This window comes from Globicephala melas, chromosome 13, assembly GCF_963455315.2.
Source record: "Globicephala melas chromosome 13, mGloMel1.2, whole genome shotgun sequence".
In the NCBI taxonomy this organism is placed as follows: Eukaryota; Metazoa; Chordata; class Mammalia; order Artiodactyla; family Delphinidae; genus Globicephala; species Globicephala melas.
In genome coordinates this window covers 42,741,236-42,768,269 of record NC_083326.1, presented here as the reverse complement: position 1 = coordinate 42,768,269, position 27,034 = coordinate 42,741,236, and the positions used below count along the sequence as shown (strand labels likewise).

General features: G+C 36.5%; 1 protein-coding gene and 1 pseudogene across 6 annotated transcripts in view; one reads left to right on the top strand and one right to left on the bottom strand.

Moving 5' to 3' along the window:
• TRAPPC8 (trafficking protein particle complex subunit 8) overlaps positions 1-27,034 on the bottom strand; it is a 91,200-nt gene that overhangs the window by 7,470 nt on the left and 56,696 nt on the right. For 5 of the 6 annotated variants that reach the window (XM_060283210.2, XM_060283212.2, XM_030876482.3 and 2 more), the window contains 8 exons: positions 22,368-22,810; positions 20,871-21,018; positions 17,655-17,751; positions 9,624-9,692; positions 9,475-9,533; positions 6,960-7,133; positions 3,383-3,484; positions 817-962 (listed from right to left, as the gene is read on the bottom strand). In XM_060283210.2, coding sequence (XP_060139193.1) covers positions 817-962; positions 3,383-3,484; positions 6,960-7,133; positions 9,475-9,533; positions 9,624-9,692; positions 17,655-17,751; positions 20,871-21,018; positions 22,368-22,810 — 1,238 coding nt within the window. The remainder of the gene's footprint in view (positions 1-816; positions 963-3,382; positions 3,485-6,959; positions 7,134-9,474; positions 9,534-9,623; positions 9,693-17,654; positions 17,752-20,870; positions 21,019-22,367; positions 22,811-27,034) is intronic. The other variant, XM_060283213.2, reaches the window with a different exon arrangement.
• LOC115863612 (homeobox protein NANOG pseudogene) lies at positions 18,849-19,769 on the top strand (annotated as a pseudogene).

Here is a 27,034-nt window from a genome sequence, read left to right as displayed (position 1 = left end):
CAAGGTGACTTCACCAAAATTTATACCTTCAGTTATAATTCACAGACTGGCTCTAACAGACTTCTCTCCATCTTCTTTTATATCTATAAACCAGCCACTTTTTGAAGTGTCATCTGACTTAGCACTTTTTATTTTAGAACCTTAAGTTTATATGATCAGGCTATTTACCAAAGTTATAAATACATCAATCCCCCAAAAGTTTAATACTTAATAAATCTTAAGTAAATGATGCTATCTAAATTTAAACTGTTTGATGAGTCTATACTATAGTCATGTCTTAGATTTAATTTCTGTACTTAAAACAAAAACAGAATGACGGTATTTTTTCCTTCTTCTTGACTTAATGATAAACCTGCTCATCAAAAGAAAACTTTTTTTGGCGGTATGCAGGCCTCTCACTGTTGTGGCCTCTCCTGTTGCGGAGCACAGGCTCCAGACGCGCAGGCTCAGCGGCCATGGCTCACGGGCCCAGCCGCTCCGCGGCATGTGGGATCTTCCCGGACCAGGGCACGAACCTGTGTCCCCTGCATCGGCAGGCGGACTCTCAACCACTGCGCCACCAGGGAAGCCCCAAAAGAAAACTTTTGACAACTAACTGGCTGAGGAAATACCCATCTTTTAATTACAGCAGCAACATATGGTAATCATAGTAAAGGGTAAATTACTTAAGGGCAATTTCTACAGACTCAATAGTATTCTAAATTGTTTCTTCAATATCTGGGTTAATGCTATTAATAAATGTGTGTATGTCTGTGTGTGCATGCACACACAGGTGTGTATATTGTAGAAAAATGTTAACAAAAATACATCTCAAACCTTTTTTGATGAAAAGGATGACTAAATGATTCTGGATAGTGAAGACTCGTTCTAATCAGATTAGAAAGCTGCTCTACTGATGGTCTTGAGGAAACTGTAGTGTTTTCTGGTCTGAAAAATTTTAATAGTTCCATTTCTGGTGGCTCCTGAGAAAAGAAAAAATATATGACAATAAAAACACTGCCTTGTTAAAATAAAGTATAGCACACACAAACTAAAGAAGTTAAAACCAGTAGAGATAAAGTAAAGCACGGACAATACTTTTTCTGCTGTAAAAACTAACAAACTAACAGTTGAAATCATATGCAATACATACAACCTAGGATAAAAAAACTAGGATCTGTAATCATTTATTCATTCTCTATTTATTATGTGCTGGGGTTAGACTTGAAATCCAGCAACCTCACATATTAGCTCTGTGATCCTGGATAAGTTATTTAATACTTTAAGACAATTTCCTCATATGTAAAAAAGGGGTTTACAATAATAATAATTTCAAAAGTTGCTGTGGTTCTCATCTAATAAAATTGCTGAGTACTTAGGCTGTAGATATTCAATTGTATAGCATCTGTTTTAATAGTTGAAAAACTAAAATTGCCTTAAAGAGTCATTTTTGAAAATAGCTTCCTGAGTTTTTACAGATTATAGTGCCTCAACTATATTAACTGAAGGTTAACATACATGTAAAAGTCTCAATATAGCTAGTGTGAGGCACACTGTATAAACATTTCAATAAATATTATTATTGTCTAAATGAAAACAGAGAATCATGTCCCACTTCTAGTATTATTATTTCTTTCTTGATAATTTTTTTCTCCATTTTCCTTCACCGTCCAGAAAATTTTGATTTTTTAATTTCCTGCTAGCCTAGCTGGATTCTGATCTACACCAAGGACTGGCAAACTACAGCCCATGGGCCAAATTCAGCCTGCTTCCTCTTTATGTAAAGAAAGTTTTATGGAAACAGAGCCACATCTATTTGTTTACACACTGGCTATGGTTGCTTTTGGACTCCAAACAACACAGATGAGTAATTCTGACAAAGACTCTGAGCCAGCAAAGTCTAAAATATTTACCATCTGGCTTTTCTCAGAAAAAGTTTGCTGACCCTTGATTTATACAGCTGCAAAAGCAAGAATTAAAACTGCTTTTGACCTATGAGTGAGAGAAAAGTGACTAGAGGTTTACTCTGGAGGAGGGAAGACTTGCGCCTGGAAGCGAGCAGGAGCAAAACTTCTGGGTTCGGGTCATGTTCTCTTTCTTGATCTGGGTCCTCCTTATACTGAAGTGTTCTTCAATTTGTGAAGAGTCAATGACCTAGTCACTATTCTGCATTTACGTTACACTTTAATAAAAAGTCCAAAAAATGTACTATTATTATAATCTAATCATCTAAGAAAAATAAGCTGTTATTTGAGACTTCTAAATTATACTAAATGAATCTCTACATACTACTTACCAGGAGGAATACACACGAACAACGGCCAGAAAAGGATACCAAAAACCTGAAGCTAATTTACTGAGGGAATGTTTAGAAGAGCTTCCCTCTCTTCTACCTTAAAAGCAACAACAGGTATTTTTGCAATGAGTGCTGGACAATTTGTACAGTAGTTTTATAATAAGGGTTTGATTCAACCTTATGACAGACAGTCCCATCACAAGAGAGGCAAGGTATAAAGTACTATTACCCGTTTTATATGTAAGCTAAAAGTTTATCAAATTATGCGAGTAACTTGCACTAGGCCATCAATCTGAAAGTCTCTGGGCTCCAAATATATTATTCTTAGTATGATGAACATGCTGCATCTCCCAACTCAGTTAATCATATAAAGAGAATATAAAGTATTTCAAAGGTGAAATACAGAGGAAAAAAAGGATATGCCCTACACAGTATTTTAGTAAAATGGGACTATAACTTGAGTGAATTTTATAGAAATCACTTTGTTTCATTTTCTAAGTGAAAAACCTTGCCTTGAGATGTTCGAAATTATCAAAATATGACAATTTGCAATTAAAACTTGGGACTTTTTTAACTAATCAAATCAATTTGAGAAAAACAATTTTCTTAAAGTAAGAAACAGATTTGGGTTTAAATATTTACACATACTATGAGAACTTTTGGTAAGAGTAAACAGTATTTTAGGAAAAGTAAGTAAATAAACAGTATTACCAGCTTCTGCACAACTCCAGAGGCCATCCTTTACACTCTATGATAGGCCCCATAGAGTTCTGCAATGGTATGGGCCTGTTAAACAACAAACAAGATAATATAGAGAATATGGTTCCCTTCCTCTCAAGCTAACTGTGAGTTCTAGATTCAATAAAGAATATATCTTAGGAAATCCCAAGATCACAAATGCATCTCAATACTCTTATGAAGTGCTAGTGAATTTTAAAATCAATTTATGTTCATTTCTAATTTTAATCAGCTTTCTGCCACCAAGCCCCAACTCAAATTCCAATATAAAAGCTTGCACAAACCAGATACCTTCAAAAACACAAAAAACAACCAAACAAAAAACCCCACAAGTTCACAGGAAGGCCCCAAAGCAAACTCTGTCATTACCTGTTTCTGAGGATATGAAAAAGCTTCTTTTCCTATAGTGCGAAGAACAACATGGTGCTGACCTTCCAAAATAAGCTGCTTACTGTCTTCCACTACGTATGCCTAAGAAGTACAAAGCACAAAAATGTTAGCCTGCTTGGCAGTAACCTCAAAAGTAACCAATGCAATATCTGATGGAAAGCAGAGGTATTATGGCTAATATCTATCAATTACCAACACTCATGGCTGTGTCAACCTTTCTACTTTTGTTCATTCATTCAATCAATTAAGTATCTGTCAAAATCTGCTCTGCCTCAATATAAAACAGTTGGCCTGGATACGTGAGAGACACTTCTTGAAATATTTTCCAATTTTCTCTAGAGCGCTTAAGAAACTAGTCCAAAAGAACAGTGCCATACCATAACACAAGTTTTCTTCTTTACTGGACTGCCAATATACAGGCAAAAGGCTTTTTCTTTTTTTTCTTTTTTAAAAATATATTTATTTATTTTTGGCTGCGTTGGGTCTTCATTGCTATGTGCAGGCTTTCTCTAGTTGTGGCAAGTGGGGCCTACTCTTCGTTGCGGTGCATGGGCTTCTCACTGCAGTGGCTTCTCTTGTTGCGGAGCACAGGCTCTAGGTGCACGGGCTTCAACAGTTGTGGCTCACAGGCTTCAGTAGTTGTGGCTCGTGGGCTCTAGAGCGCAGGCTCAGTAGTTGTGGCGCGTGGGCTTAGTTGCTCCACGGCATGTGGGATCTTCCCAGACCAGGGCTCAAACCCATGTCCCCTACACTGGCAGGCGGATTCTCAACCACTGAGCCACCAGGGAATTCCCAAGGCTTTTTCTTATCGTCTTGCTTCTGAAATGTACCAGGGTTTATCATATAATGCAGCAGAATCAGTGAGTACAATCATAAATCCTAGAAGTGGAAATGCCATGTCCTTGGAGATCTTAAATTTAAGTATTGATACATATGCTTAAAAGAGAAAAAAAAAAGTTTTTTTTCTTCCTATACAATGAACTGATCTCATCTAAATTAAAACACTTACTCCAGCACGTAACTTTTCTTCTTGAACTTCTTCTGTGTTGGAGAACATAAAATCTGTACATGGCTCTGATATACTGGTACTGTCACACTATGCAAATACAGATGCTTAATTTTTTTTTTGATAAGCCCAATTTCTTTTACTATTAGATTCAACAGATTCAAAATTACTCAGTCAGAATGCTATAAACACTCCTAAATGTTTATTTTCAATTTCTATACTTATCATGAGTGACAATTTGCCATCCATGGATCACACTTGGAGAACTGCTGCACTAAGGCAGAGGCAGGCCCAGGACCTGCTCAGCACCCATCCATGCACAACCCAGAAATGCAGGAGGAGTTAAATACTCGATGGAGTGACCTTTAATCAAGAGAGGATGACAACTGATAGATAACATCCTGAGACAGGTCACACATCTTTTCCAATGGTCTCAGGGACCAAACAGAAGTCACCCATAGCCATGTATAACCCTATAATGCATTCTCTTTCCTGCACAAAGTCTTAGTTTTTCAAAACAAACCTTTATTTTTGGTTAAGATTGGTTATAAGTTATACTATACTCCCTTACCAACTAAATTTTTTTACAAAAATGTTGTCCAAGGTCTTAGTTTTCTCCTGAATCATAATTTTTTAGAGTACTATGTTCCCTATGCATCAACTCCACAACTTAAATGACTTGTCAAGTTTTCTTCCGTTCAAGGGGTCCTTTGTGCACTATCTAGAGTCTTCACTAAAGAAAATCTACTAGTCACTTCCTCAAATGAATTGAATAATAAACTTATCATAGCTACTAGCCCCTACCAAATTTAATATCCCATCCTGTAATCTATTCAAACTTCCATTTTCTAACTAAGGAGTATCATAATCTTGGGTAGTGTTCTTCTTCTTCAATGATAATCAGCAATACTAGTAATTGGTTTTTATTCAGGGTGATTTTTTGAAAGATAACCCCTGGCCGCCCCGCCCCCACCAAGGTTACTGTGGGCTCAACGATGAGTACAGAATACAGCACACATAACTCAAAATCTTGTCTCACGAATATTACAAATTGTTACATGGCAGGAATCTGTGGAGTTACAGCTACAAATGCTAAAGGTCTACCATACATTTAATGGATGGGTGGTTTACATTAAGGGGCAATGCTACTGAGCCTGAAAACAGGATTCTCTTTTTTTTTTTTTTTTTTTTTTTTTTGCGGTACGTGGGCCTCTCACTGCTGTGGCCTCTCCCGTTGCAGAGCACAGGCTCCGGACGCGCAGGCTCAGCGGCCATGGCTCACGTGCCCAGCTGCTCCGCGGCATGTGGGATCCTCCCGGACCGGGGCACGAACCCGTGTCCCCTGCATCGGCAGGCGGACTCTCAACCACTGCGCCACCAGGGAAGCCCAGGATTCTCTTGATTCTGAGCTCCAAGAACATTTGATTTCAAACTAATAACGTGTAACTTATCTTTTTAACATTAAACACCTTCACCTTCTATAGTCAACAAAAGTATCAATTTGCTTAAGCAGTTTTACTGGAATTCATGTAAAGCCAGCTTGGTTTCAAGAAAGTTTACTTAAAAGTGTACAGTTTAGTAAAAAGAACACTTTAGAACATCTGAATCAATTTAAAATAACATGTTCTAATCATCTACTATGAGCATGTCTCCATGTTAGGCCTTATATCAGACAGTACAAAATCAAACCTCCTCACATAGTTCAGGTGAATATCCCTGGGCAAGATCCTAAATTTCACTGTAGAATCATTTCTACAGTGGAAAAAAAAAAGATACATACTTAAGATACAAAAGGGTGTACTGTGAAAAATAAACCTCTTCTGCATTACAGTTAACTTTAGGGAAGACCAATGCCTAAACAACCTCATTCTGGTCTGCCATGTGTATGTGCAAATCTTAGCTGAATCTGATTTTTTTTAATTAAAATATTTTCAAATAATCTGAAAAATTTCAACACAGACCAACAATTAGATAATTGTAAAGAATTACTGTTAATTTGGGTGAGATAGTAATATGGTGGGGTTATATTAAACAAGAAAGTCCTTATCTGCTAGAAGTACACATAAAAGCAGATGAAATATGTCATTAAAACATATATACTGCAGCTAAAAAATAAAGGAAGGTAAAAATAAAACAAAGTAAAGGAATAGGTGAAAACGAACAGCAGCAAATTAGTGGCTGTTGGAGCCTAAGTAATGGGTACTTAGAGGTTCATAGTGCTATTTTTCCTTTTTCAGAGTTTGAAAATGCTCACAATAAAGAGTTTAATAACAGCATTTTTGCTTTCATGGAGCTTATCATGTCTACAATATTCTCAGTACCTCTTACAAGTAATAAGTAACACAGAATAAAGTCATCTAATTTGAATGAATTCTTCCCTTTAGGCAAAAAAAAAAGTTATTTTGGAACTGCTGAAAAACTTATAAAACTATTTCAATATTCAAATTGGAAAATTTAAGCAGAGAAAATATAAAGAGCAGCTTACATTTACTCTTCAGCTTAAGAATCAAGTATAAGTGAGGCTTGCTGAAATAATTTAACAACACATACCTTCCACAATACAACAATATTCAAATCCACCTCATTGCACTTCTGAATTAATCTCATAGTGTCCTCTATTGACTGCTTTTCTGTATGCAGAGAAGACTGGGCTTGTGGTTTCTTCAATTCAGAGGATAAACTTCGATAAAAGAAGTCTGCACAGGGGCTTGCTGAACTTACTATCTGTTAAAAGAAAATCGTTTGTCTGTATGTGTTTTCAATTAGATATACCCTGCCAAAATTTAAATTTCTACAACTTACATATACCCAAAAGGCTTATTCAGTAATTTCTTATCAATTTGGTTGAATACAAGGAGGCCACCCTAAGACTTGAATACCTAAAATATTTGGCACAAATTACCCTGAATCTTAAAGTTTGAAGCTCAAGTTCATAAATCTACACTTCCATGGCACTGGCTTTAACCTTCTAAGTATCCAGGGAGGGTAAATGGGTATCTCTAAGAAAATGAATAAAAAGTGAATTGTTGAGAATCTGACAAACAACATATATATGTATAACTGAATCATTTTACTGTACACTTGAAACCAATACAACATCGTAAAATAACTATACTTCAATTTTTTAAAAAGTAAATTGTTAAAAGGAAATTATGATTTTTTTTAACTATTAAAAATAACAAATATTTCCCATTCAAATACTTGGAAGACTAAGTGATATCCAATGAAACAGAACGAATGAAGCCACTGGCATTAACCTGGCTTTTATACTTGAAGGGAGAGAACAAGAGAAAAGATTTTTAAACAGACTCAGAACTACAGAATTTCCCTTAATTAATGACTACTGTGTTTCATAGTAAAATCTCTACACTTAACAATTTCCTGCATTATAAACTATATTATATAGCTGTTAAGCTTCAAGTTAATTATTAAATATTAATAAATACATATATTTTCCCCCTTAGACATGAACTTTTTCTGGTAAACCATTGTCCACATAGTTATCTCATCAACGTGTAGTGCCTGGTGAGTTCTATTTACTCAGATTCATCAAAAGGGAAAATGTCTTTGTTTATGCCATCTGCAGTGCTCCTATACAAAATTATTAACAATAAATATAATAAAAATTACAACCTTAATATAATTTAAGGGTCCTGATGATGTTTCTAGGGAATGTTTTTAAAAAGACACAAACAAAACAAACAACTTAAGTCCAAAAAGCTAAAATTCAACCATTCAGGAAGCAAGGAAGCACAGTGTCCAAAAGTCATACTCATTCTGGAATTATTGGACTTTTGGTGCTCTGGGATATTTCTAAATAGCCGCTTCCTCAAATGGCCAAAAGATAGTACAAAGAGTGGGTCAGATGAAGGCAAATGATAAGCACAATACAAAAGTCTAAGTATGTTTGGAATTATCAAGGAGAAGAACACAAAGAAATAATACTAGTAACAGCACAAAACGACAGGGAATTTGGCCCGTATTTTTCAAAGCAGATCCCCAAATCACCTCTTCAGATTATCTGCAGAGCTGGATGAAAATGTGTATTCCCAAACTCTACCCAAAGTATGAGCCAGAGCTTTAGAGGTGGGACGGCAAAGCTTTCATTTTTATAAAAATTCTCTAGATAAAAAATAGTGTGCAGAGCTTCCCTGGTGGCGCAGTGGTTAAGAATCCACCTGCCAATGCAGGGGATATGGGTTGGAACCCTGGTCCAGGAAGATCCCACTTGCTGCGGAGCAACTAAGCCTACACGCCACAACTACTGAGCCTGCGCTCTAGAGCCCACGCACCTAGAGCCCGTGCCCCGCAACAAGAGAAGCCACTGCAATGAGAAGCCCCACGCACCACAACAAAGAGTAGCCCCCACTTGCCACAACTAGAGAAAGCCCGTGCGCAGCAACGAAGACCCAACACAGCCAAAAATAAAATAAATAAATTAAAAAAAAATAGAGGGTGCAGACTGATAACCTCAAGATCACCTACCTCAAAGCTTTAGCAATTCAGAGCCCCAGGTCTCATCCAGTCCCACTGACTGAGAATTTGCATTTTAACAAGATCCCCAGGTGACTTACATGAACATTATTTCAAAGTTTGAAAACCACTCTCAAGGTGGTTCTAACATATAATTATTGGGAGTATCAGTGCCCTAGTCAATAATACATTTAAAATTACAAAACAGCTTATTATTTGGGTCATAGAACCATATGATATTCCCAAATCCAGAGGGTTATCATCTATTTGTTCCACTGTGACCACGTTCCCAAATAAACAGGTTCCTTCATATAATCCTGTTTCTTTAATCCCAAGGACTAAACTTATTTCATGAGTATCTTACACTCTAAAAGAAAGTTAAATTTAAATAACTAATTAAAATGCTATATTCCATATAGCATTTTTGTTTGCTTTGGGGCATGAAGACAAGTTGCAAAACCCAACAAAGCTGACATGTTCATCCACCAAAGAATTTGGGGATTACTAAAGCAATAGTTTTACCAAAATAGTCAAGATACTCCAGACTGTGACTTTTTATTAAAATCAAACGTTATTGTGCTTATTCGCATACCTGTTCATTTCCAAAGATGATATCTGCAAAGGTATATTTTTCTGAGGACTGTGTAGCAACTAAAAAACAGGAGAGAACAAACTAATCATATCATTGGCATGAAATACAAAATAACCATTTAAGAAAGTGTGACAGTAAAATGAATTTACCTTCTTCCTCCTTACATCGTATTGCCTTGAAGCAAAATTTTCCCTTCTCCCTATTCGCAAGTTTGGCATCTAGGAAGAGAAAAGAGAAAATTTCAAGTATCTTTCTCAGTTTATAACATGGTAAAACCTAATTCATTACTCAGACTTCTTCAGTCACAATGGAAAATATTTCATAATTATAAATAGTGTTTAATGAAAAGCATCTTTGCTTTCCTCTCAATAAAGCAAATCTCATTCAGCTCCTTAAAAAGGTAAGATTAAATTTTCTTGAAATGCATGTTCATATGCACATATATATTCAGATATGTATGACATTATAGATAAACAGAAAATTTGAAAAATTAGAACTTGGGAGCCAGGGAGTCCACAATTCCCCCACTCTATCATTTCTGCATTTCCTATCAATATTTTTTCATATGGATTATTTATACCAATATTACTATATGCACATATTTGCTATGATGCATTTCCCCACTATTGTGACGTATTTTAAAAGCTTATATATTTTAATGACCACAAAATAATCTGAGTTGTAGCTTAATTCACATTAAAGCTCCATTTGATTTTTCTCTATTGAACATAATCTTACAACAAACTGCTCTGAATATATGGATCTTCTTATATTTTGAATTAATTCCTCTGTATAAATTCCAAAAATAAGAATTACTATGAGGCTAGATAAGGGTTTAAACATTTTTTTTTAATCTTTTAAAATACATTGTACAATTCTTTCCAGAAACAGTAAATATTTTGCCAGCTTCGATCTACTCTTACAAGCACTAAGCACTTTCATACTACTAGCAGGATGATAAAATGATGGAAATATTTTGGAAAACAATTTGACAGTATGTATCACAAGTGTGCATATTCTTTTGTTTCAAGTTATATGGGTATGCAAATACACAGAAAAGCCACTCAACACACAAGTTTGATTACACACAGAAAAACCAACTTTCCAATAGTAAAGGAAACAAAGAGAAACTTACAATTCTAGTCTATGTGTTTCTGTACTGTTAGAAATTTTGATAAGTGACCATGTATTCAGGCACTGATTTTACAACTGAATTTTTTAAAAAAGAAAAAATATATACAAATAGAAAAGATGTGGAATAAAAAGATGGGAAAGAATCGATTAACACAGTAATTTCACTTACAGTCATGTAAAGTAATGAAAGCACAATTTAATGCTTACAAAAGTTAATTATAAGAAAGTCATCAACCACCTAAACAAGCTCCAAAGATGGGTGCAAGCTGTGGCTATCAGCACAGACCCCTGAGAGGGGCATGAGACGCTAAGGCTGCTGCTGTAGCCACCAAGAAGCCTGTGTGCAAACACAGGTCACTATCCATACCATCCCTGCTAGGAGCCTGTGCAGCTCGCCACTGCCAGGGTCCCATGATCCAGGGACAACTTCCCCAGGAGAACATGGTGCGCCTCAGGCTGTTGCAACGTCAAGTCACGCTGTCCTCTGCCGCTGCAGGCTCGCCCCACATTCCATACCCCTCCCTCCCTCCCCCCAGCCTGAGTGAGCCAGAGCCCCCTAATCAGCTGCTACTTTAACCCCATCCTGCCTGGCAAACAGACGCCCTCAGGCGACGTACACACACAGGCGGAGCCAAATCCAAAGCTGAGCCCCAGGAGCTGTGCGAACAAAGAAGAAAAAGGGAAATCTCTCCCAGCAGCCTCAGGAGCAGAGGATTAAATCTCCACAATCAACTTGATGTATCCTGCATCTGTGGAATACCTGAATACACAACGAATCATCCCAAAATTGAAGCGATGGACTTTGGGAGCAACTGTGTTTGCTTTCTGTGTCTAATTTGTTTCTGGTTTTATGTTTATCGTAGTTTAGTTTTTAGAGCTTATTATCATTGGTAGATTTGTTTATTGATTTGGTTGCTCTCTTCCTTTTTTTATTTTACATATATATATATGAGGGTTTTTTTTCCTTTTTCTCTTTTTGTGTGTGTATGTGTATGCTTCTTTGTGTGATTTTGTCTGTATAGCTTTGCTTTTGCCATTTGTCCTAGGGTTCTGATTGTCCTTTTTTTTTTTTTTTTGGTATACTTTTTAGCACTTCTTATCAATGGGGGATTTGCTTTTTCGTTTGGTTGCTCTCTTCTTTCTTTCTCGCTCTCTTTTTAAATTACTTTCTTGTTTTTTTATTTTTAATAATTTTTTTCTATTTTAATAACTATTTTATTTTATTTATTCATTTTTTTTCTTTCTTTCTTTTCTTTTCTTTCTCTCCCTTTTCCTCTGAGCCGTGTGGATGAAAGGCTCTTGGTGCTCCAGCCAGGCATCAGGGCTATGCCTCTGACGTGGGAGAGCCAAGTTCAGGACACTGGTCTACCAGAGACCTCCCGTCTCCACGTAATATCAAACGGCGAAAGCTCTCACAGAGACCTCCATCTCAATGCTAAGACCCAGCTCCACTCAACGACCAGCAAGCTATAGTGCTAGACACTGTATGCCAAACAACTAGCAAGACAGGAACACAAATCCACCCACCAGCAGAGAGGCTGCCTAAAATCATAATAAGTTCACCGACACCCCAAAACACACCACCAGACATGATCCCGCCCACCAGAAAGACAACATCCAGCCTCATCCACAAGAACATAGGTACCAGTCCCCTCCACCAGGAAGCCTACACAACCCACTGAACGAACCTTACCCACTGGGAGCAGACACCAAAAACAACAGGAACTACGAACCTGCAGCCTGCAAAACGTATACCCCAAACACAGTAAGTTAAGCAAAATGATAAGACAGAGAAATACACAGCAAATGCAGAAACAAGGTAACAACCCACAGACCAAACAAATGAAGAGGAAATAGGCAGTCTACCTGAAAAAGAATTTAGAGTAATGAGAGTAAAGATGATCCAAAATCTTGGAAATAGAATGGGGAAAACACAAGAAACGTTTAACAAGGACCTAGAAGAACTAAAGAGCAAACAAACCAGGATGAACAACACAATAAATGAAATTAAAAATTCTCTAGAAAGAATCAACAGCAGAATAACTTAGGCAGAAGAACAGATAAGTGACCTAGAAAATAAAATAGTGGCAATAACTACCACAGACCAGAATACACAAAAAAGAATGAAAAGAACTGAGGACAATCTCAGAGACCTCTGGGACAACATTAAATGCACCAACATTCAAATTATAGGGGTCCCAGAAGAAGAGAATAAAAAAGGGACTGAGAAAATATTTGATGAGATTACAGTTGAAAACTTCCCTAATATGGGGAAGAAAATAGTCAATCAAGTCCAGGAAGCACAGAGAGTCCCACACAGGATAAATCCAACGAGAAACATGCCAAGACACACATTAATCAAACTGTCAAAAATTAAATACAAAGAAAAAATATTCAAAGCAGCAAGGGAAAAGCAACAATTAACATACAAGGGAATCCCCATAAGATTAACAGCTGATCTTCTAGCAGAAACTCTGCAAGCCAGAAAGGAGTAGCAGGACATATTTAAAGTGATGAAAGGGAAAAACTTACAACCAAGATTAATCTACCCAGCAAGGATCTCATTCAGATTCGATGGAGAAATTAAAACCTTTACAGATAAGTGAAAGCTAAGAGAATTCAGCATCACCAAACCAGCTCTACAACAAATGCTAAAGGAACTTCTCTAGGCAGGAAACAGAGAAGGAAAAGACAAACAAATGCAAAACATTAAGAAAATGTTCATAGGAACATACATATCGATAACTACCCTATATGTAAATGGATTAAATGCTCCAACCAAAAGACACAGACTGGCTGAATGGATAAAAAACAAAACCCATACATATAGTGTCTACAAGAGACCCACTACAGACCCAGTGACACATACAGACTCAAAGTGAGGGGATGGAAAAAGATGTTCCATGCAAATGGAAATCAAAAGAAAGCTGGAGTAGCAATTCTTGTATCAGACAAAATAGACTTTAAAATAAAGACTATTACAAGAGACAAAGAAGGACACTACATAATGATCAAGGGATCAATCCAAGAAGAAGATATAACAATTGTAAATATTTATGCACCCAATATAGGAGCACCTCAATACATAAGGCAAATGCTAACAGCCATAAAAGGGGAAATTGACAGTATAAGAATCATAGTAGGGGACTTTAACACCCCACTTTCACCAATAGACAGATCATCCAAAATGAAAATAAATAAGGAGGCAGAAGCTTTAAATGATACATTAAACAAGATGGACTTAATTGATATTTATAGGACATTCCATCCAAAAACAGCAGATTACACATTCTTCTCAAGTGCTCATGGAACATTCTCCAGGATAGATTATATCTTGGGTCACAAATCAAGCCTTGGTAAATTTAAGAAAACTAAAATTGTATCGAGTATCTTTTCCAGCCACAACACTATGAGACCAGATATCAATTACAGGAAAAATATCTGGAAAAAATACAAACACATAGAGGGTAAACAATACACTACTAAACAACCAAGAGAACACTGAAGAAATCAAAGAGGAAATCAAAAAATACCTAGAAACAAATGACAATGAAAACACGATGACCCAAAACCTATGGCATGCAGCAAAAGCAGTTCTAAGAGGAAAGTTTATAGCAATACAATCCTACCTCAAGAAACACCTCAAATAAATAACTTAACCTTATACCTAAAGCAATTACAGAAAGAAGAACAAAAAAATCCCAAAGTTAGCAGAAGGAAAGATATCATTAAGATCAGATCAGAAATAAATGAAAAAGAAATGAAGGAAACAATAGCAAAGATCAATAAAACTAAAAGCTGGTTCTTTGAGAAGATAAACAAAATTGATAAACCACTAGCCAGACTCATCAAGAAAAACAGGAAGAAGAATTAGAAATGAAAAAGGAGAAGTAACAACTGACACTGCAGAAATACAAAGGATAATGGGAGATTACTACAAGCAACTCTATGACAAAAATATGGACAACCTGGAAGAAATGGACAACTTCTTAGAAAAGCACAACCTTCCGAGACTGAACCAGGAAGAAATAAAAAATATAAAACAGGCCAATCACAAGCACTGAAATTGAAACTGTGATTAAAAATCTTCCAACAAACAAAAGCCCAGGACCAGATGGCTTCACAGGAAAATTCTATCAAACATTTAGAGAAGAGCTAAAACCTATCCTTCTCAAGCTCTTCCAACCTATAGCAGAGGTAGGAACACTCCCAAACTCATTCTACGAGTCCAGCATCACTCTGATACCAAAAACAGGCAAAACTGTCACAAAAAAAGAATACTACAGGCCAATATCACTGATGAATACAGATGCAAAAATCCTCAAGAAAATACTAGCAAACAGAATCCAACAGCACATTTAAAACATCATATACCATGATCAAGTGGGGTTTATCCCAGGAATGCAAGGATTCTTCAATATACACAAATCAATCAATGTGATAAACCATATTAACAAACTGAAGGAAGGAAAACATATGATCATTTCAATAGATGCAAAAAAGCTTCTGACAAAATTTAACATCCATTTATGATAAAAACCCTCCAGAAGTAGGCATAGAGGGAACTGACCTCAACATAATAAAGGCCATATATGACAAACTCACAGCCAACATTGTTCTCAATGGTGAAAAAGTGAAACCATTTCCACTAAGATCAGGAACAAGACAAGGTTGCCCACTCTCACCACTATTATTCAACATAGTTTTGGAAGTTTTAGCCATAGCAATCAGAGAAGAAAAAGAAATAAAAGGAATCTAAATTGGAAAAGAAGTAAAACTGTCACTGTTTGCAGATGACACGATACTATACATACAGGATCCCAAAGATACTACCAGAAAACTACTTGAGCTAATCAATGAATTTGGTAAAGTTGCAGGATACAAAATTAATGCACAGAAATCTCTTGCATTCCTATACACTAATGATGAAAAATCTGAAAGAGAAATTAGGAAACACTCCCATTTACCACTGCAACAAAAAGAATAAAATACCTTGGAATAAATCTACCTAAGGAGACAAAAGACCTGTATGCAGAAAACTGTAAGACACTGATGAAAGAAATTAAAGATGATACAAACAGATGGAGAGATATTCCATGTTTTTGGATTGGAAGAATCAACACTGTGAAAATGACTCTACTACCCAAAGCAATCTACAGATTCAATGCAATCCCTATCAAACTATCAATGGCATTTTAACAAAACTAGAACAAAAAATTTCACAATTTGTGTGGAAACACAAAAGACCCCCAATAGTCAAAGCAATCTTGAGAAAGAAAAAGGGAGCAGGAGCAATCAGGCTCCTGGACTTCAGACTATAATACAAAGCTACAGTAATCAAGACAGTATGGTACTGGCACAAAAACAGAAATATAGATCAATGGAACAGGATAGAAAGCCCAGAGATAAACCCAGGCACATATGGTCACGTTATCTTTGATAAAGGAGGCAAGAATATACAATGGAAAAAAGACAGCCTCTTCAATAAGTGGTGCTGGGAACACTGGACAGCTACATGTAAAAGAATGAAATTAGAACACTCCCTAACACCATACACAAAATAAACTCAAAATGGATTAAAGACCTATATGTAAAGCCAGACACTATAAAAGTCTTAGAGGAAAACATAGGCAGAACACTATGACATAAATCACAGCAAGATCCTTTTTGTCCAACCTCGTAGAGAAACGGAAATAAAAATAAACAAATGGAACCTAATGAAACTTAAAAGCTTTTGCACAGCAAACAAAACCATAAACAAGACCAAAAGACAACCCTCAGAATGGGAGAAAATATTTGCAAATGAAGCCAACTGACAAAGGATTAATCTCCAAAATATACAAGTAGCTCATGCAGCTCAATATCAAAACAACAAACAACCCACCCAATCCAAAAATGGGCAGAAGACCTAAATAGACATTTCTCCAAAGAAGATATACAGATTGCCAACAAACACATGAAAGGATGCTCAACATCACTAATCATTAGAGAAATGCAAATCAAAACTACAATGAGGTATCACCTCACACCAGTCAGCATGGCCATCATAAAAATATCTACAAACAATAAATGCTGGAGAGGGCGTGGAGAAAAGGGAACACTCTTACACTGCTGGTGGGAATGTAAATTGATACAGCCACTGTGGAGAACAGTATGGAAGTTCCTTAAAAAACTAAAAATAGAACTACCATATGACCCAGCAATCCCACTACTGGGCATATACCCTGAGAAAACCATAAAAAGCCATGTACCACAATGTTCATTGCAGCTCTATTTACAATAGCCAGGACATGGAAGCAACCTAAGTGTCCATCGACAGATGAATGGATAAGGACGGTGTGGCAATATATACAATGGAATATTACTCAGCCATAAAAAGAAACGAAATTGAGTTATTTGTAGTGAGGTGGATGGACCTAGAGACTCTCATACAGAGTGAAGTAAATCAGAAAGAGAAAAACAAATAACATATGTTAATACATATATATGGAATCTTAAAAAAACCAAATAAATGGTTGTGAAGAACCTAGGGGCAGAACAGGATTAAAGATGCAGACATAGAGAATGGACTTGAGGACACGGGGATAGGGAAGGGTAAGCTGGGATGAAGTGAGAGAGTGGCATGGACATAGATACACTACCAAATGTAAAACAGATAGCTAGTGGGAAGCAGCCGCATAGCACAGGGAGATCAGCTCGGTGCTTTGTGACCACCTGGAGGGGTGGGATAAGGAGGGTGGGAGGGAGACGCAAGAGGGAGGAGATATGGCGATATATGTATACGTATAGCAGATTCACTTTGTTATACAGCAGAAACTAACACACTGTTGTAAAGCAATTATACTCCAATAAAGATGTTAAAAAAAAGGACTTTGATATAATGTAATATATGATATAATTATAGCAAAGTATATACAGATATTTAAATGAGTTAAAAAAAAGAAAGGCACCAATAATCTTATGACATTCTGGTACTGTTCTGAAAAAAATAAAATCAACGAAGGAAGATATCAGAATTTATTATGAAGAGGGAAAAAGGCACAAACCTTTGTTTTCAGAGAGATTTACAGATTTCTGTAACTTCCAGTGTTTGCTACTACTTGATACTTGTACTATATGGAATTCCTTAACACCTGCTTCACTCTATCAAAAGGAAATAAAAGAGTCATTCAAGATTTAGGAGCACTAACGTAAAATACTCTAATGAGAATGACACTGCTACCAAAGTCAGTATCAATTAACATAAGATGAAATTTTTATTTTGAAATAAATTAACAATACATTTCAGAAATGTAAATTATTTAAATCCCTCTATAAACATTCTTAAAACACGTAAGTCATCATCTTATTCACAAAATAGATTTAATTATAATATACTCCCAGTGGCAAAGTTTTAAATATTGAAAGGCATTCAGTTATTAGAATCTATTATAATGAGTTATTTAATATATCAAAAATTATTTGCTGCCAATTTTTAATCAAAACCATAGCACTTTTATTTCTTCTGATCTTTCTCTCACATTCCTGTTAAGGCAAAAAGCAACAAAGAACAGAATACCAATATACAGTCAATGTACATAAAATTATTTAAATTGCATATATTTTTTATTCTCCTGAAAAGGAGCTAATTTGAAATTATTCAAATGTTCTTACTCTTACAAATATTGGTTTTTTGGGAAGATCACCGAAGTATCAGCACATTGACCTTAAATGTCCTAAAATGAAGTGACCATACAAATTTATGAAGCTAAAAGACATGACAGAAATAATAAGTAACATTTCAAACAGGTATCTAAACTGAATCAATATGAAGCTAAGATTCTACTTTAATAAGATCACAGTTCCTTCTTGAAGAATATTCATTTTGATATTTAGAGTACATAAACAGGAAAGATAAAATGTTTAAAATGCTTTATATAAAGGAAATGGTACTGCTGGAAATGTATAAGTAAGGGGTTATCAAGTTAATACTGAATGTGAAATCCTAACAGAACTTTGTAAATTTAAGCACATCAAAACACATCCTCGTCATTTTCCTCACATCCTCGTCATTTTCCTACATTGGGCTGGTAGGCTTCCGTTATCATACAGGTGACTTCCCTTCATCCCATGTTTTTAATACTTTTACACCTGGAGATCTTCACCTTTCTCTAAGCTCTTCTACCTAGATTCTTAAGCCTGGACTTTTCCTACCATCTATCTAGCTCTTTGGTTTTCTCCCTCTCCTTCAATTCAACAACATGAGTGTGGACCCAGCTTGTCCCCAAAGCCTGCGTGGCCCCAAAGCATCCAATTCTAGGGAATCTTCACCAATGCCTGAGATTTACGGGCCTGAAGAAAATTATGTCCTTGCAAATGTCATCTGCTGAGACCCACGACATGGAGACTGTCTCTCCTCTTCCTTCCTTCTCCATGGATCTGCTTATTCAGGACAGTCCTGATTCTCCCACAAGCCCCAGAGTAAAACTAATAGCCACGGCTGCAGACAAGAGCACAGAGAAGAAGGAAGAGAAGGTCCTGGTCAAGAAGCAGAAGACCAGAACCGTGTTCTCTCAGTCGCAGCTGTGTGTGCTCAATGACAGATTTCAGAGGCAGAAATACCTCAGCCTCCAGCAAATGCAAGAACTTTCCAACATCCTGAACCTTAGCTACAAACAGGTTAAGACCTGGTTCCAGAACCAGAGAATGAAATGTAAGAGGTGGCAGAAAACAACTGGCTGAGGAATAGCAACATTGTGACTCAGGGCCCAGCAACTACAGAATACCCAGGCTTCTATTCCTACCACCAAGGATGCCTGGTGAACTCTTCCGGAAACCTGCCCACGTGGGGTAACCAGACCTGGGATAACCCAACTTGGAGCAACCAGAGCTGGAATAGTCAGTCCTGGAGCAACCAGAGCTGGAACAGTCAGACCTGGTGCCCCCAAGCTTGGAATAACCAGACTTGGAACAATCAATTCAACAACTATGTTGAGGAATTCCTGCAGCCCCAGATCCAGTTCTAGCAAAATTCTCCTGTCAGTGATTTGGAGGCCACCTTGGAAACTGCCGGGGAAAGCTATAACATAATACAGCAAACTGCTAAGTATTTCAATTCCCAACAGCAAATCATGGATTTATTCCCAAATTACTCCCTGAACACACAGCCTGAAGATTTCTAACGATGGCTGTATTATTCAATCTTAATTTGAGCTATGACTGTTATTACTTACCTAGAAGTTTTCTTTTACAATTACGTATCTCTCTGCCTTGACAAGCTGCTTTTCATTGTACCTTTTGTGTCAATTTGGGGGTGTATGATTGGTGTCTACTCAAAGAGGTTTCACAAGCATTGGCTTCTACGGACATCATGATAAAAGATGACAGGCGGCTATAGATAACTAGGTTATAATACTATTTTTTGGATATCTTTAGGATCTAGAACCTAACCTCAAAAATAGGGAGCAAAAGTACAAAGATGTGTAATGAAGGATTATTCACATTTTCTGGGATGGGGAGGCTTTACTTGTTAAGAACCTCAGTTGTTAAGGTGAAGGGTTAAGCTACAATGTGCTTCACTGATTTCCTCTACCCCTTTTTGCTACTTTACTACAACCCCTAATTTTTTCCACCAGTCTAGTATTTGTAGAAAGATGTTTTAATTTGTCCACATCATAATACTACCAGTTGGCTGGTTCGTTTATAAGTACCAATAAACAAAAAAATCACCCATTTAAAAAAAAAAAACACATCCTCAATGGTGAGACTAGAAAGCACTTTATGAGATCTTTTTTGGGTTGAATTACTGGTATACGGCCATATACCATATGATTATGTATCATATTAATACCACTAATACCACTAGATCTTTTTTTTTTTTTTTGCGTTATGCGGGCCTCTCACTGTTGTGGCCTCTCCCGTTGCGGAGCACAGGCTCTGGACGCGCAGGCTCAGCGGCCATGGCTCACGGGCCCAGCCGCTCCGCGGCATGTGGGATCCTCCCGGACCGGGGCACGAACCCATGTCCCCTGCATCGGCAGGGGGACTCTCAACCACAGCGCCACCAGGGAAGCCCAATACCACTAGATCCTTTTATTTGAAGTACTGAGGGATAAAATTACGAAGCAAATTGAGAATTAACATGTTTTTACATTCCATTCTATATGAACATCCCTAAATTCCTAGCTTATGCTGTCTTGTGAAGGAAAAAAAAATCATTACGAAAAACAAAGGATACACTTAAAATATAATTAAAGACAAAATTTAGTTTTAAACCAGCTTACGGTATTGGTATTTTCCACATCCACAAAGACTAGCATATTGCCTCCTCTGCCCTCCTCATCTTCAAGAGAATTACTTCTGCAGACAGTGGCTCGCACATTCAAAGATCGACTGGTACAAATGACTGCCGTGTGTCTTAATATTCTGTGACTAAAGAAGTAAAAATCACAAATTTAATCTAAGACTCTCTCCCAATGTTATGATTCTCTAATTCCAAATAAAGCTTTTTAAAACCTATTCACCCTCAGGACAATTTATACTCTAAAAAAACCAAGACAGATACAATAAGGTAAAATTATCTAGTTAGCCTAACATTAGTTCAATTCTTTATTCTCAGTTTGGAAGAAAACTATTAGTCTCCTTTTTTCCCTGCTCATCAAACTCAGCCACAGTATAGTACATGAAAATAATCATCATATAGTCATGTCTTGATTATACCTCTTCTGATAGTAGTTCCAAAGTTAATGACTGAATGCCTACCAAGTAAATGCCAAACTTTCACCTGGCATTTAAGGCTCTCCACAATAGAGCTTTTACAATTCCACCTTTATTCCCCCTTTATACATTTTATACTGTAGCCAAACTAACTATATGCAGTTCATATTTCCCAAGTTGGAAATTTTCATTCATATATACAGTTACTTCCGGGAATACCCACTACTCTCTTGCCTATCCCCTTTGATCCAAATTCTGAAATCTTTACTTTCTTTGGAAGCTCATTTTACCACTACTACATTCTACAAAGTCTTAATGGATTGCTTTGGCCAGAGAACTCTCTATCATCTTCTTAAGGGGAATTAACATTTACCGAGGACCTAAAATGTACCTGTCCTTACAAATATTATATCTTTTGGTTCTCATAGTAAGCCTTACAAGATATTTTATTAAATTTTAAAATGTAGCACAATTATTCCCGGTTAATTTTGTAAAAATGACAATGGCATTATCATAAAATACTCTATTGCGCTACAGGCTACAGATCCTTGTATAAGCCAGCTAGGTTTGATTTCTTCAGTGATGCCCATAACACCACCTAAATCATGTGCTCTGCAAATACATACATTTTGGGAGGCAGGGGAGGGCACTAGGGAAAAGGAAAAGGAAAACAGAGTAATCTTCTTTAAAAAGGATGACTGTAGGCAAGTTGTCTTCATATACAAATGACACCCTGTTTTAATACATGATACCTGTGAATTTCATTATTATGTGATAACGTTGGCCATAGTACTTAGTTGTATCGAAGAATCATGAAGTTTATAGAAAGAAGCATGAAAAAGATTAATGCAGCTTAATTTTTTCCACTTTTGGCTGCTTAGAACTTACGATTAGATTAGGGACAACCTCAGATACAAACTTCATGCATAATTTGGAAGGGAGTAATTTCTTAGTAAACTATGACATATGTTAACAAATATCAAAATGTTTATTTGAATGGGTGTATATATATCTATATATATTAGACGCAGAGGTTTAAACCTAAAAAGTTTTATAATACTCACCGTATTTTAGGCTGCTTTTTAACACTTTCATAGTAAAACAAAAAGTTAATTTCATGGACACCTTCTTCATCTGGCCCACGTAACCACATTGGTAGCTGAACTGAAGCTCCAGGTAGAAGAACAGTGTCAGGAAGGGGAACAGGAATCACCTCTGGCTGACTTCCTATGCCAATGCCAAAGTCTACAGAAGAAGCTGATGATATGAGTGCTGTACACACAGAGGTAGAATCTGTCACAACAGTCTTGTAAGCACTACAGTTCTCAGAAGCTGAGGGACTTAGTGGTGTTAGAACAGCTGTGTTACCACCAAAAGTAAAGAACTCTGGACGTTTAGAAACAACCTTCAATCCAGTAAGAGGACATTTGCTGACATTGACAAATTCTACATATGCTTTTCGGATTTCTCCACAGAGAAGCCCTGTAGGAAAATGTATAAAGAACACCTGCATTGGAGGGAAAAAATATTATTATATTGTCTGTTAAAAATTCTGAATTCTAATTAATAACACTTTAAGATGCTGTATTTCTTTACTACAGGTTTACAAGTATTTTATTAATTCTCTTTGATATCTCCCTGGGTATGTGGTATTAAGAACTCCATTTTAAAAAAGAGGATGAGACAGAGACCAGTGTTACTCAGTAGCAGATTTCAGAGTTATGAATTAAAGGTACAGTGTCAATAACTACAGGGCCACCGGCAAAACTTTCACAACTGTGTAGATTATGGACAAGAGAAGCTATAAGTAATTTAGCATGGTCACATGAACAATTATCAGCTGAAAAACCCTTAACATTGTCAACTTAAAAAGTAGCTCAACTATCTATTTATACATCATTAAAATGAAAAGAGGCACAATAAGTCTTAAAAGGGAAAAGCATATAGATGCGTGATTCCATATGTATAATTTAAAAAGCCGGTATCTTCGAATATCCTCAGGCTTTCAGTAAGCTGTGTGGAAGCAAAACCTGATCTGACAAATGGAGGTTCTTTATAGCCTTTTCCATTTAGTGTGATATTCATGTGGTTCACTCAAGCCACATTAATGTGCTTGATTACCAGGTGCTGCCACAAACCCAACAGGGGTCACATAACGCTTTAGATAAAAACACACATGTATATGCACAATTTCTAAAAATTAAAAAAAAAAAAATTGACTTCCAACACATGCCTGGCCTCAGGATTTCAGATAAGAGATGGAAATACGGGCTAACAAAATCATCCAGTAAGTCATCTGCATTTAAAAGATCCAGAAGAATAAATGTCAGAAGTACTCTGACAGCATCTAAGAAAGGAAGAATATAAAGGTAACAGTATGAGGATTAAAGTTACAGCTGGCTGTCCCAAAGGAGTTATGAAAGTCCGGTGGAGGCTTCCCTGGTGGTGCAGTGGTTGAGAGTCCGCCTGCTGATGTAGGGGACACGGGTTCGTGCCCCGGTCCGGGAAGATCCCACATGCCGCGGAGCAGCTAGGCCCGTGAGCCATGGCTGCTGAGCCTGCGCGTCCGGAGCCTGTGCTCCGCAACGGGAGAGGCCACATCAGTGAGAGGCCCGTGTACCGCAAAAAAACAAACAAACAAAAAAAAAACGAAGTCCAGTGGAAGTATCTGTCTTTTAATCTTAGTTTGAATAGGACTTCATTATGGCCATATTCTTAAGGAATCAGATAAAATTTGGGGAAATCAGAAGCTTTAAAAATGGACATGAGAAAATAAGGGATTAAGGCAGAAATCCAAAACACAGATTAAGAAGATGGGAAAAAATAAACCAAGTATAGCATTATACTGAAGACACTGATGATGTACTAATTAGCTAGTATCAAATAAGCTTAGTCAAATAAGCTAAAATTTGTGAGGGAATATCAATTTTCAGTTGTTATATCAAAAACAACTGCATGAGTAACAAGTGAAACAGAGTACTGTAAAGACACACTAAAACACACACCGATACCCAGATACCATCAATAAGGCTACAGCACTGGTAGAATGGGAAGGGTGATGGAATAAGACCAGTGATACACCACTTGTAGGATACTGTGTAATATACCTTCAGAATAAAGGTTTTACTAAATACACTATGTTGACTCTAAGGAGAACCAGTGTATCTAGCCTTTACTTCAAATGCACTGTTGCTGAAAGTCCTTTATTTTATTTATTTTTTGGGCGGGGGCAGCTAGATTGGGTCTTAATTTTGGCACGCAGGATCTTTTCATTGCAGCATGTGGACTCTTGGCTGCGGCGCACAGGCTCAGTAGTTGGGGTGCGCGGGTTTAGCTGCCCCATGGCATGTGGGAATCTTAGTTCCCCAACCAGGGATTGAACCCACGTCCCCTGCACTGCAAGGCAGATTCTTAACCACTGGACCACCAGGGAAGTCCCTAAAAGTCCTTTTAAACAGGTGGTGTTTTGGACAGCTTCAAATTTTAATGGAAAATAAGACCAAGAACCAGGAGTGTGACTTCTACTAATTTATCCTAAAGATATATGTGTGATATGCATATACATAATGTATAAAACTGATATGCATAAGGTTATTTATTGTGGTTTTATCTGTAACAGCAAGTGATTGGACACAAGTGACAGACAAGTCTGGTTGAATAAACTACATGTACACAACTTACTGCCTATGCAGTGAGAACCTGAAGGGGCCTGCTCTTCTTTCTGCTATTCTATGTTAAAATTTATCCTAACAAAATGTTAAAAATTAGTAAGTGAAGAAAAAGTTTTGGAATGATACCATTTTTTCTCCAACAGAACTTAAATACAAAATATTTCTAAGTAGATACAGCTCATAGTTCACTGTTTGCTTTCAGTATGCTATACACATTAGAGTTAACACATGACACTTTATTTTCTCAATGAGTTTCTCTAATTTTCATCCTCAATCTTGTTTTGATAAATATATACTGTTAGAGACTATCTCATCAGATGCTGTAGATTGATTACTTCTTTCACTACTCCCTTAAACACTTCAAACTCTACAAAATATTTCTGACATAAGATATTAGGAATGGGAATATTCTATGATTTTTACTAATATTAATGTATACTACTGTTCATCCAAGTATAATATAAGGTCTCTTAACTGACTTCCATCATACCATGTCTGTTGGATTAACCAAATTCTCTAGTATTTCAATAGAAAATACTAAGTGATGTTTATGGAACTGAACATTAGTAGCTTTTGGTTTTCTACTAAACCCACCCTCTTTTATACCTTAAAGTACAACTTTTATCTGCAGATAAAATCTAGACATATACTGTACTTAGATTACTTGACAATTTCCTTTAGCTTCTCACTCTGAAGAAACCAAAACTGGACACTTAAAATGTCAACTTATGGATGTGGAAGAATGCATGAAAGATGAAATGAAACTCATATTAGGAAACCCATACCAACACAAAGAACTCATAGAAAAGGTCTCTAACCTAAACACACACCCCCAAAATAGTAAATAAATGGATATTCGTATGTTTTCAATTAAGGTAAAATGTTTAGGGTATGGATTTATTATGGTTTTTTTGGTTATTCACTTTACAAGCTTTTTTGTTTAATCAACCAAACACCAGTTGCTGTATTATGTAGAACAAGAGGTCCTCTGCTCTAAAACACCCTCTTCAGGGAGAACTGCATCTATAACAATAAAATTTTAAAAACAAAACAAAAACACTATGGTATGCAAGAGGCAAAGTTAAGGACAGAACCAGCAATATCGGAAACAAGATGAATGTAAATTTAAAGACTGTTGAGTTAAACAGAACTTAAAGTCAAACATCAACTGGTTCAACTTCCCTCATTTTATAAGTGAAGAAACTTTCCAAGATCATATAATTAGAGATGGGCTTAGACAGAAGCTGAAAAGCTAAGCTCTATCCTTAACAATGTGTGCCTGAGAAGCACTGCACTTAAAAACCATTGGCACATTTAACAGTCTTAATAATTGAAGAACATTTAACTAATGTGGTATAATAAAAACCATAAGCTAGGAGAATCTATAAAAACTGAGTATTTTGGTATTCTCTACTGATTTATCTCAAAACTTAAACCAGAGAGGTCAGAATCTCCCCTTTTGCAAGTAAGCTCTAGCAAATTCTTACATATACAATCCTAAGCAAAATGTTTATTAGTTAGTAACTTCTAAACTACAATGGTATTGAATAGCCCTAAAATAACATTTGGATCCCAACTCATTTCATCTTCAGTCTCAAAACTCCTAGCTATAGCAATGCAATTGTAATAAAAATGCCAATTTTCATTATTGTATTATTGTGGGAACTTGACAAACTTGGACAAAAGTGGCACAAGTGTAAGAAAAAAATTATTATGAGCAGGCCTCGGCTTGCCAAATTAAAAAAAGATGATAAAGCAAGAGTATGGAAATGACACAAAAACAGAAGAAGAAATGTCAAGGAGAATAGGTATCATCTGCATAACATACTTTCAGGATATTAGTATATTAGGAAGATGCCATAATAAGTTGCCAATATTCAATTAATGGTAATTGGGACTAGAAACAAAGTTTGATCCCTACCCCCTGACATTCAGAGAGTATATTCCCTTGGATTTCAAAGCAAAGACACTAAACAATAAAACTATAAAAGTTTTGACTAGGGAAGTCTCTGTAAGTAAATATAAAACTTAGAAGCAACCAAGTAAAGGACTATCAGTTA